The 11,567-nt window shown below is 49.5% G+C and overlaps 4 protein-coding genes across 15 annotated transcripts in view; all 4 read left to right on the top strand.

The window, feature by feature from the left end:
* The window catches only part of tcf3b (transcription factor 3b), a gene marked incomplete in the record, with an annotated part of 23,781 nt that extends 18,498 nt beyond the window's left edge, over nucleotides 1-5,283 (top strand). Inside the window, 8 exon segments of the mRNA XM_024271952.2 lie at nucleotides 1-23; nucleotides 112-309; nucleotides 672-780; nucleotides 861-1,008; nucleotides 1,098-1,151; nucleotides 1,305-1,540; nucleotides 1,617-1,768; nucleotides 3,361-5,283. Of these exon segments, the coding sequence (XP_024127720.1) occupies nucleotides 1-23; nucleotides 112-309; nucleotides 672-780; nucleotides 861-1,008; nucleotides 1,098-1,151; nucleotides 1,305-1,540; nucleotides 1,617-1,762 (914 nt within the window).
* Nucleotides 1-11,567, top strand: part of tle5 (TLE family member 5, transcriptional modulator) — a 439,890-nt gene that overhangs the window by 28,258 nt on the left and 400,065 nt on the right. The gene's annotated exons all lie outside the window — the stretch shown is intronic.
* LOC112146300 (cytochrome b-c1 complex subunit 10) lies at nucleotides 5,842-8,302 on the top strand. The gene is made up of 3 exons (XM_024272059.1): nucleotides 5,842-5,997; nucleotides 7,302-7,430; nucleotides 8,171-8,302. Exons 1-2 carry the CDS (start codon nucleotides 5,936-5,938, stop codon nucleotides 7,420-7,422), a joined length of 183 nt encoding a protein of 60 aa, XP_024127827.1. The 5' UTR covers nucleotides 5,842-5,935; the 3' UTR covers nucleotides 7,423-7,430; nucleotides 8,171-8,302.
* Nucleotides 8,537-11,567, top strand: part of mbd3b (methyl-CpG binding domain protein 3b) — a 5,583-nt gene continuing 2,552 nt past the window's right edge. The window contains exons 1-2 of one of the 11 annotated variants that reach the window (XM_024272031.1): nucleotides 8,560-8,588; nucleotides 11,369-11,395. In XM_024272031.1, coding sequence (XP_024127799.1) covers nucleotides 8,575-8,588; nucleotides 11,369-11,395 — 41 coding nt within the window. In that variant the 5' untranslated portion in view covers nucleotides 8,560-8,574. Of the gene's footprint in view, nucleotides 8,589-10,831; nucleotides 11,115-11,365; nucleotides 11,435-11,567 lie in introns of those variants that run through there. The other 10 variants (XM_024272003.1, XM_024272012.2, XM_024271986.2 and 7 more) reach the window with 10 other exon arrangements.

Genomic DNA, 11,567 nt, shown 5'->3' with positions numbered 1-11,567 from the left:
TTGAAGGCCAACCCCACGCACTGGTAGGCTGATGGACAGGAGCTCCGCCTCTCCTCTCGGCACCCCCCCCCCTCCTTCTGCGGTTGGTGCTCATCTGTGTCGTCTCTCCAGCAGAGCAAAATGGAGGACCGTTTGGAAGAGGCCATCCACGTCCTGCGCAGCCACGCCGTGGGCCAGAGCCCCGCCTTAGACGCCGCCCACAGCGACATGCACGGCCTGCTGCCCCCCGTGCACAACGGGGGCCTGGGGGGCCTGTCTCCGGCTTTCCCCAACGCCAGCCTCGCGCTCAGCAACAGACATCCGGCCATGGTGAGTCTCCGCCCACTCAGCTGCTGCGATCTGTCTGCAGAGGGGGCGCAGGTATTCGGGCGGGCGCTGCAGCGGGCGGCACTGCGCCGCCCGCTGCAGCGCCCGCAGACGCCACACAGATCAGAATGATCAGATTTCAGATCAATGCTTCTGGATTTCAGTGCCGAGATCAAAGGTTCCTCACAGGTGATCTCAGACCACGTCCTCATTTTCTGCACAAAGATAAAAGCTTAGTTTTCCGGCGCCCTCTGCTGGCTGAAACGTGTCGTAGCAAAAACCTGTTCCACAACTTCATCCTTCTCCAGCCGTTTGGCTCCATTTTCGGGTCACATTTTGACGGGACTCTTGTCTTTGATGAGCAGGGGGGCAAACACGAGGAACCCGCCGGACTTCCTCCCAGCAGCACTCTGCTGCACGGTCACCACGCGTCCGGACCCACGCAGCCCGTCAGCCAATCAGAAGGCTTCGCCGGTGGGTGTGGACGCTCTGCAGATGTCCGTTCTGATGTGGTCACATGACCCTCTCTCACTAAAACGTGTTCCCGTGTGAAGGTCTCCCCGGGGGCTTGGCTCGCTCCTCGCTCTCGTCCAGCAGCTCCGACATCAAACGAGAAGACAAGGAGGACGACGAGAACTCCTCTGTGGCCGACAAGTCCGAGGAGGAGAAGAAGGATCCCAAAGCGGCTCGCAGTCGGACAAGGTGAGGCTTCCTGCAGGTTCAGTCCTGACGCACGTCTCACCTGTCGGGTGTCTAACAATGCCCCCCCCTCCTTCATGACACGTTTTCAGAAAGGAGGCGTTGACCCTCCAGATGTTCTCTGGACTGTCAGACCAGAAAGACGAGTAAGTTCCTCTCCAGAGTCTGTAGCTTCAGGAGTTCACTCGCCGTCACGTTAGCTAGATGAAGGTCATCCGTTAGAGACCTGTTAGCGCAGGTCAAAGGTCACCTGGAAGCGCGAGCAGACGGCCTTCCCACTGACCCGTGTGTGTGTGCAGCCCGGACAACGAGGACGACGAGGACATTCCCCCCGAGGTGAAGATGGAGCGCGAGAGGGAGCGGCGAGTGGCCAACAACGCCCGGGAGCGCCTGCGGGTCCGGGACATCAACGAGGCCTTCAAGGAGCTCGGGAGGATGTGCCAGCTGCACCTCAGCCACGACAAGCCTCAGACCAAACTGCTCATCCTGCACCAAGCCGTCAACGTCATCCTGAACCTGGAGCAGCAAGTCAGAGGTGAGCCGCACACGGCCGCCGCGCCGGGCCGGGGCCGCACCATCATCTAACCGCTCTGTCTCCGCCCCTCCGGCAGAGCGCAACCTCAACCCCAAGGCTGCGTGTTTAAAACGGCGTGAGGAGGAGAAGGTGTCCGGGGTGGGGGCCGAGGCTCCCATGCAGCTCTCAGGAGGCCACCCCAGCATGGGCGGAGACGGCCACAACCCCGTCGGTCACATGTAACAGCAGGTAGGTCCCGAAGCCACGAGCACGGCCCCCCCCCTCGTGCTCAGGAACATGCCGCCTGCTGCTGGTCAGAAAGCAGTTTCACCTGCAGCTCTAGTGTGAATGTGAGTCAGGAAGGTGTTTGGAAGGCGGAGCCTCCTTACTCTGACTGATAGTGGGAGGGGCATCAGCTGGAGTTCCTCCCTCTCACTCAGTCAACAGCACCCACACGATTAAAATATCCAGCTCAGTGGCCCTATGGCAGAGCGTCTGTCCTGACAAGGGAAGGTTCAATGTGAGCGACCGGCGCGGCGTGAAGGTCTGCCAGCAGCTCGATTTCAGCGGCGAGGCGCGAATCGGGCGGCAGGCGCGAAGTGCAAGTCGCTGAAGTTTGACAGGTCGCTGCGTCGCATCAGCCAATCAGGAACTCAGCTTTGGGCACATGACTCTATCAGCGGGTAGAATACTAATCTAATACGAGCGTTTATGTCCTGTCGCAGCGGTTCTCTGGTTGCAGCCTCCAGCACCAGCAGGGCTCGCCCGCTCCACACGTTGGGAGAGAGAGAGCCGCTGCGGGAGCGCGGGAAACGTGGGGCGGAGACCGCGGACCACAGAGCGCATGCAGAAAGGGGGGATCTGAGGGGCGGGTACCAGGAACCGGAGAGCGAAGTACCGAAACACAGACTAGGAACTGAAACCAAAGAACCGCTTTGGCACCAGAACCGCACAAAACCCAATCGGTGCCCAACAGATCTGAGGCTTTCGCTCCCGCAGTGAAGCTCAGTCGCCCCATCAGGCGGCAGAGAGGCTGCGGGGGTTGCCAGTTTGGGTCTCATTAAAAAAAGGAAAAAGGTCTCCTAATTTAATTTCCCCCTCGGATTAATAGGAACCGGAGAACCTTCAAACACTGAAACGTTGCAGAAGCAGCTGTCATACAGACACTCCTGGACCGGGACAATCTTTAATAATAATAGTAACTCAAACATATGATCTCTGAGGATTTTGTCGAAATCTTCACAATAAACATTATTCCTCATCGTCTCCTCCATTCGTTCTGAGATATCCACAGACAGAGCTGTAGCTCCTCCCACATGCGGCATCAGGAACACATTATTTGACAAGCGATGAGCAGCGAATTCACTCTGCTGTGAAAAAGGGGCGGGGCACGCAAATTTGTCATGTGATTCGCATGCATTGTGAACACACCATTAGACTCAGATCAGATCAGGGCTGGACCAAAGCGAATCATTTTATGGTGATTTTACCGGTTCTGCTGAACCACGTCTCATTGTTTTTGTACCAATATGTCGTCGGTCTTTACGTATCTCGGACCACAGTAAAGCCCGCGTGTCATCTCTAGTGACATGAAGCTCTATGATTACACCACCGAATGGTTCCTGAGTGAGGCTGGCTGCAGCTGATTGTAAACTTCCATCACGCAGGTGTGTGACGGCCAACGTGACCTCACCTGTTTGTTCAGAGTCATTAAAGCAGATGAAGGGTCAGAGGATGCTGATAGATGAGGAGGTGGGGGGCAGATTGACCCCAGATGGAGGGCAGCACACGTTCTGTTCGGTGGGTGGAGTTTGTCTGATTTGTGTTTCTTGTTTCCACAGACCTGCTGGTTCCCGGCTGTCTAAGGATGTGGCCTTAACATGTTTCTTCCACCATTACTCCGGTGTGTGTGTGTGTGTGTGTGTGTGTGTGCGCGCGTGCGTGCGCGTGCACGTGTCTGTAAATGGTCCGTTCATGTTGCTGAATGCAGATCCACACACTCATACATGTGCATACTGCCAAAACTGACACAGCTGTCCGTCGCACTCCAACCAGACTGAGTGAAAATGTGAAGAACTTTCCTTTTGTTTTTTACACGTCAGATTTTCTTTCTGCTTTCCACGCGCTCAGACGGATGGCGTGCGCTCGTCTTTGCCGTCCCGACGCGCCGGGGAACTACACACACTGCCAAGAGGTGCTCTGGTGGGGGGGCAGAGGAGACCTAACAACCACAAATGGAATAATTGAGAATTTGTGCCTAATTGTTACATATTTTCTAACTGAAATTGAAGCAAATTGTTTTCCATGCAGGACTGCTTATGTGTATGAGCAACTATTTTAATGTTTGTCATTCCCAGCGTGATGGTACAGTCTTACATATGTTATGTAACCACAGCTGCATGTGTTTGCTGGTTTGACTGCAGCTTCCGGGATCCGCTCGGATCCGGTCTGAGTTGATCTCATCCCGAACCTGGAGGTCTGCAGTCAGACTCCTGCCCTGAAAGTCATGAATTCTCCTGGAGGCGGGGCCAGAGAACTGCTCCGCCCCTTTCTTTTAGTACAAACCTAGCATTAGTCCTGCAGCCGCCTGGTTCCGTGCAGGTTCCCCCGCTCCCCGTTCTGAGGCTAACGGAGCACAGCAGAGTCCAGAACCGAGTGTGGACCTGCAGCTCAAAGCCATGGAAGAGGCCGGCGCCGCGCCGCCGCTCTCTCTGTAGAAATGGTTGAGTGTGGCAGCAGCTGCACAGCGGGGGGGTGACGGAGGACGCCGCGCTGCAGACCAGCCTCTGAGCAAACCCAGGCGTTTCCTAAACGAGCATTCCCACTGAATTACAGCCCCTCAGCTTCTCCGGCGGGAGTCAGAAGCGTGACATGTAAATTCAACTCCTTCATTATTGTTTCATTTTTCAAAATTAAATATATATAAAAATATATATTTTTTGTTAGTCTATACATTGTAGATTTTTTACATAAATGGCAATATTAGTTAGAGTGTATTGTAGATGAGCTGAAGGGGAAGTTTGACAGACATTCATGTTGAGCTGAACTGGGATGGCAGAAGAAAAATGATCAATAGATGATAAAGAAAAGTGTTTGTTATATCCTTTTTATTCCACTTTTAGTTGTAAGACGCATCATCAGCGACCGGGAATCGAACTCTTGTCTTTCCATTGGTGGACGGCGTGGAGGCGCTCGCGGCGCCGCGATCAGAGGGTTGTGTGTCCAACAGTAATTATTATGCAACAGGTTCTTGAATGTAGCTCTGAAAGAAGGACGGCGGTCACCTGGAGGTTGGCGTTGGGTGGGTCCGGCCGCGTGTGCAGCTCTCTGCCGGCCTCCTGCACACCATGGACAAAACGGAGAACAAAACAGTGTTATTGTGTTTATTTCCCATGTCATGTTGTTGTTTTACCAACATGGAATCAGAAGTGGGAGCGAGAGCATTTAGTGTGTTTTGGTTTCTACAAGAAGATGAAGAAAACACCTATACAAATCAACAGTGTGGCCTTTTCATTCTCAAGACTTAAGATGTCAGGATGGGAGAGTGAAGCTTTATCAGTGCCTGAACTCGTATGTTTCAGTTCTGAGCGTTTCTGTTGTGAACCATATCATTTCATTGTCATGGAGATTAAAGAGGTACTTGTTCATTCCCCGACCCTCCTGCTCCTAATGTTTTTTCAATTTTCAGGAAGAAGTTTAATGGTATAAAGAGATTTTCTTTCAGTGTATCTAGTTAATAAATAAATGTTATCATAGACCACGTTTACTTTTGTTCTTGTTTCCGGATCCTCCACAGTCCAGGTGGAATTCTTAGGTTCCCTCATAACACATGGAGACCACGAAACCATACCAACACCTTAAAATAGGGAGCGGCTGCAGTTTAGGTGCTGCAAACCTCTGATGGATTTAATGTTTTTGGTCGCGGATGAAGGTCTCGAGGCCCTCGAGGCCGCTCAGTGTAACCTTTGACCCGAGCCCCAGAGGACTGTTTACTCCAGAGTCCTCCTATGTACCCATCAGTTTAAATAACCTGTAAATGTAGCAATAAATGTGCCATTTTTAAAGCAGATTTATACATTTTCCAATGTCTGGTTTTGAATATTGTATACAGAGAAAGTTAAACCATTTTAATAAAGGGTTTAAACAACATTTGGTTTTCATTCCTTCAGGCCTCTCGGTCGGTTTTATGCGTCACTTTACGATCATCAAAATCAAACACCTGATGACGCACACAGGTGTGCAGCAGGTTCATCGGACCTTTGGGGGAGTGACGTTTCAGGCGCTTCAACTATTCGATTTTTAAAACCGTGGGAGCGGAGCGCGCGCGCCTTGGAGTCTTTCTGATCAGGCACCGGAAGTGCAGACCGGCTGGGGTCCTGAGGAGCCATTGCCAGGGAAACGGCGGGGAAGGTCAGGATGGTCCAGAAAATCCTCAATAAAGTTGTTGGAGCGAAGTACATCTCCGTTCTGAGGACGTGGTAAGTTTGGACTTTAACGGGCTCGGTTCTGGAAGCCGCGACAGGTCCGTGAGCGTGTGCTGTGGGTTCGGGTCCCGGTGTCGTCCTGAGTGACCCGCTAGCTAGCTTAGCTTGTTTGTTTCTCAGAGTTTAGTCTCGTTTTCATGACGCAGACAGACTAACTGCGGGTGAATCACATCCGATACTTTTCTCGGTTTATTGTCGTTTCGGATCAAAGTCTTAATCGATATTCTGCGCGCGCGCAGACAAACGGCAGCTCAGATTTTTAGTGTTTACAGAACAAATACAGTCCTTGTGTTGATGTTATTATTCGTAATAAGTATAGATGCGCTTTTGTGCTTTACATGAATACGTCCACAGAAATATAAAGATAAATAACCACTTTTCTTTTGAGTTCCTTTCAAAATAAAACACCCTGGATCACTTCTCCAAACATTTTCAGTAAAACACACGTTTACTGTGGTGGCTGTCATCGTCTCTATACTTATCTGTATTAGTTTTGATTCAATGGAGAAACAAAGTCTGTAAATAAACACGTTTAGCTTTGGTCTGAGCAGCAGCTGAACATCATGAGATTACCATGTTATCTACTCATTCTAAAGACAAACCGCTTTATCTTTGGCATTTTGAGCATTCTGAATGGTTGATCATATAGTTGATTTCTCTGCTTCAGAGGTAAATTCCTATATCCTATATCACTGGAGCTCTAATGCTTTTAACGATTATGCTTTAATGTCAGAAGAAGAACTTCTTGACATCAGAGCTGTTACTGGTGGATGATGAAGTTACAGATGTTTTCATTTGCAGACTCTGCTGTAGGAGCTGCTGAGACTCCCTGGTCCTTTACTGGTTTATAAAGCTTTGAATGGTTTAGCACCAAAATACATGACTGACCTCCTGACCCAGTATGTACCAGCCAGACCTCTCCGGTCATCAGGATCCGGTCTTTTATCAGTTCCTAGAGTCAGAACTAAACATGGAGAAGCTGCATTCAGCTTCTATGCACCACAGATCTGGAACAGACTTCCAGAAAACCTTAGATCTGCTGAAACACTCAGTGTATTTAAATCCAGGTTAAAGACTCACCTGTTCTCAGTTTGATTAATATGTATTCAAAAGTTTACGTCTGACTGTTTATCTATGCTTGTTTTAAATTAAAATCTTTTTACTTTCTTTGAATCTGATTTTAATGTTTAAGATTTCTTTAGTTTCTTTCTATGTTTTATATAAAGGACTTCCTCTTTGAACATGAAATCTGTTACAAATAATCGTGCCTTTGATGTTTTTAATCCTCTTTCCTGTAGGGTACCAAACATGGTCACATGGGGGAGCGTGGGGGGCGTGGCCCTCGTCTACTTCACAGACTGGCGGTTAATTCTAGACTACGTTCCCTACATCAATGGAAAGTTCAAGAACGACAAGTAACTGAACATGTGAGTTCCTGCTGTTCAGCTGAGGCGTTTCTGGAGCGCGTCCACATCAAGTCCAGGTTTTCTGGGGTTGCTGTCTGCAGCTCCGCCCACACTCAGGTGTTCTTCACACACCTGTCTAACTCAACCTACTGCAGGGAAAGGCAGCAGAACTCCTGGAGCTTTGGGAGGTCACGACGACCCAAAAACTCCAGACGGTGGTTTTCTGTGACAGGTTTCTAAATAAAGATATTTGACTTTAAACGGGTTCCTGCGGTAAAAAGTTTGTTGTTGTTTGGATGTTTGCTCATAAATCTGTTGTGACCATGGAAGTGTCGGAGCGGACGCAGTAATGTGGAGGTGCTGCACCTTTAGCCCAGACCAGGACCCGTTTCAAGAAGCAGGTTTAACAGATTCACAGTTCAAACCTGAACTCGGAGTTCTCTGACTCAAGGTTCAGAAACTCCGAGTTTTTGGTTTCTGCGTGGTGGAAACGTCTCTAATGTTCTCTAAATGTTCATGAGGAAGTCCTATTTGAACATCCTTCACTTGAAGAAGGGGCGGAGACCAACGTAAAGGAAGCCTGCTCCAGACTAGGTCACCGTCACAGACTCTGTTGCCATAGTGATTGATTCTGAGTTCACAGGTTTAAGTTATCTCCGTTTCTGAAACCAGAAACTCGGAGTTTTCCTGAAGTTTCACCAAAACCTTCTTCTTGAAACGGGCCCAGGTTCACCTGAACATGTGATCACGTGTGTTTACAGGGTGGAGCTGTGGGCGGAGTCATGGAGGAACGCCACCTTCAGGCTGCAGATGCTGTACAGATGTCTTCCCGCTGTTTGAGCCTGTTAATGCTGCTGTAAATGTCCAGATATTAAACGATTCACTGAAATGCATCATGGGAGGTTTGCTTGTTTGTTTCCCCTCAACACGTTTGTGCTTTTCTGTTTACAAACACACCGCTGGTGATGAAGCTTCGTGTTCACAGAAAATGTTTGGAAGAACAGAAACATCCGGTTGTGAGGGATGTCGGTGAAAGCGGTAAAGCGCACGCGCCCGCCGGGTGAGGATGATGCTCGTTCGGTGCGCGCGGATCATGGAGGGGGGAGGGGACTAAAGAGGAGAGGGATTTAACCCAGAAGAGGCGGAACGCGCCACCGACTCCAAGATGGATAAAACCGAGTAAGTACATGATGTGACGGCGTGCGCCGCGCGCGCCACACGCGGCTTCACGCGCGACACCGGGATATTTTCCCGCGGACGGTCGGTGGACGGTCATCGTCGATCCAGACGGTTTCCGCGTCCCGGTCTGCAGCCGTCCGCGGTGCACACGGTTGAGCATCTCGATGCTCCGCGCGCGCGCCTCTCCGTTTCGGCGCTTTTATCTAACGGCGTGGATGGAGCCGTTCGTGCACGCGCTGCGACACACAGACGGGCTTTCATGTATCAATAAGATCTACTTTGTTCACCGCCGGCGGATACCGGCGCCTGTCTGAGTGACAGCGGCGCTCATAGGTCCGCGCGCGCGCCACTGGCGCGAGTGTGACCGTGCGTGTTTATCACAGATTGATGGGCTTGTGGAGTCGTGCACGGATGTTGGCGCCGCTGCTTCGGCCTATTTGCTGTCAGATGGATGATCCCATCGGTCCAGATCACAAACGACTCCTTCAAGTAGAGCTTCCGGTGTGTTTCAAAATAAGAGCCATCTCCGGAGGGAAAGAAAAATTCCCGCGTTGATCGTTTCCGTCTTCTTTTATTTCTGCTCCGAGACATTTTTTAATGATCCTGTGAAAAGTTTCCAGGGGGGACTACCGGAAGTAGCTCCAGCATCTGTATTGTATCTTATGAATGCACAGGTGGACCGCTTGAACAGGTGTCAAAACACCTGTTCACTTACTTTCCCCTCCGTTCACTCTTTATTTTTTACAAGTTTTGTTCGATCAACACATTAAAAGATGATGTTTGTGTGATATCCTTCAAGCAGACCATGTTTTCCTATTGGGACTAAGATCAACATCTCAACACATTTTCTTCTCAATTCATGTGGGGTTCACATACTTTGAAGTGTCTTGTCTTACAGTCTAAAGGTTGGAGGTTTAATTGAATGTTAAAATTAATTAAATGTAGTGACTTTAAAGGGGCCCTGCTGTGTTACCAAAACAGTATTTTGATCCGTTCATGCATTCAAGAGTAATCCTCTAAACGTGCTGACATAAATTCGATGCCAATCGTCCCCTCCAGGAAGAATCTTCTTCTCTGACAGCTCCGCCCCCAGTCCAACACCAACACTCTATTTCTCCACAGAGCTGGTGATGATCAGTAAAAAACTTTCATTTTAGATGCAGAATATATACAATATACCGTTTATCTTCCAGTTGTGCCCTGTCTTCAAGAAATTCCAGCTTTATATCTTTAAAAGATCCTAATATGAGCTGCTTCGCTTTTAGTGAATGAATGAACTTTATTTATATAGCACTTTACAATTGCTTGTAGCATACCAAAGTGCTTCACAATAAAAGGAGGAAAGAATAGAAAAAAGACAAGTTAAGAACAAAATATAAAAACAGCATAAAATTACAAAAGCAGTCCGCAGCAAAATACACAAAGTTAAATAAGAACACAATAAAAGAAATAAAAAATAAAATAAAATAAAATAAAATGCCACCAACTACTGAACATTAAAAGCCATTCTAAAAAGGTGTGTTTTCAAATAGCATTTAAAGCTGTTAAGATCTGACATCATGCGCAGTTCTGCTGGAATGCTATTCCATAGCTGAGGGCCAGCAACGGAAAAGGCACGGTCACCCCAACGTTTTCGTCGTGACCTGGGCACCTCGAGCAGATACTGATTAGTAGACCTTAAAACTCTGGAATGGCTACGGACATTTAAAAGCTCAGTTAAATAAACCGGGGCAAGACCGTGAAGAGCCTTAAAAACAAACAGTAAAAGTTTAAACTGGATTCTAAAATGAACAGGGAGCCAGTGAAGAGACCTGAGAACCGGAGTGATGTGTTTTTAGCTTCTTCTGAATTTAACTTTAGGGTTAAAATAATCAGTTTCGAATCCCACATATAAACAGATGAGAATGCTACACATTTACAGACTCGTTATGAAGCAGAACTTTCTTTTAGGAACTCATACTCTGACTTTTAATGTCTATATTTAGGACATTAATTTATAGTAACTTCTAATATTTAATCTCCAATTCCGTTTGCATTAATTAGTCCCTTTACAACTGTCTTTATTGAACAGTTGTTCGCACTAAAAAGAATGCTTCATGAACCTGTGCTTTTATTTTGAAGTCTGAACAGTGGCGCTTCCTGTCTGTCTCGCCGTGTCCCTCTCTGCTTCTGGGAGCGTTTTCCAGGCGGATGTGGCCGTGAAGCGCCCGCCTCTCAGCAGGTAGTGATGCGGCGGCGGAGGGATCTGCTCGGCGACAAAGGCAGGAGAAGCGAGCCGGTGGATCCATGACGGTTAAGATGGTGGAAACAAAAGCGTAGGGAGCGGTAGGCCTGCGCCCCCCCGCAAAGACCGAGTCCGCGGTACAGTCTAACCCGCCTTTCGCCCCGAGCAGACGCTCAGGCTGCTCGCCGGGAAATGGAGAAGAAAAGGTGGGATTGCAGTGCTCTCCCCAAAGGCTGGAAAATGGAGGAAGTGACCAGAAAGTCGGGTTTGTCCGCCGGGAAAAGCGATGTCTATTACTTTAGGTACTGCCCGCTCAGAGCTCCGACACTCACAGCCACTCCGACACAGACAGCGCGGGGCCGCGGGGACGGGAGGGGTCGCTTCCTCGTCGTTGTTGGGGACTTCTTCATTCGGCCGGACCGGACCGGACCGGACCGGCGTGGTGCCGCGCGGGCTAGTGCTAACATCCGGGCCTCCAGACTCCGAGCTCGCGGATGTTTCTCTTGTTTGTGTCTGTTTGAAGCGGCTCAACGACACGTTTGTTCTCATTTAGCAGAGGAGAAGAACACGATGAGGAGCAAAGGCAAGACAGGGGGGAGGCGGGTCGTTTGTATAGTTTGTGGTAGGCTACCTGTCCATCACCTGCTCTCTGTGTGATGATGCTGCTGCAAACATCTGCATGACCGTCTGCGCAGACGTGGATGTCTGACCATCTGTCGCCATGTGACCATGGGGGAGGGGGCGGGGCGGCATCC

The sequence above is a fragment of the Oryzias melastigma genome, linkage group LG4 (genome assembly GCF_002922805.2).
Source record: "Oryzias melastigma strain HK-1 linkage group LG4, ASM292280v2, whole genome shotgun sequence".
Lineage (NCBI taxonomy): Eukaryota > Metazoa > Chordata > Actinopteri > Beloniformes > Adrianichthyidae > Oryzias > Oryzias melastigma.
The sequence above is the reverse complement of the archived record's forward strand: the minus strand, read 5'-3'. Positions and strand labels throughout refer to the sequence as shown.

Excerpts from the sequence above, each read along its gene's own strand:
- LOC112146300 (XM_024272059.1), top strand. The coding sequence starts at position 5,936 with ATGGTCCAGAAAATCCTCAATAAAGTTGTTGGAGCGAAGTACATCTCC. Across the intron at positions 5,998-7,301 it reads ATCTCCGTTCTGAGGACGTG|GGTACCAAACATGGTCACAT; the intron begins GTAAGTTTGGAC and ends TCTTTCCTGTAG.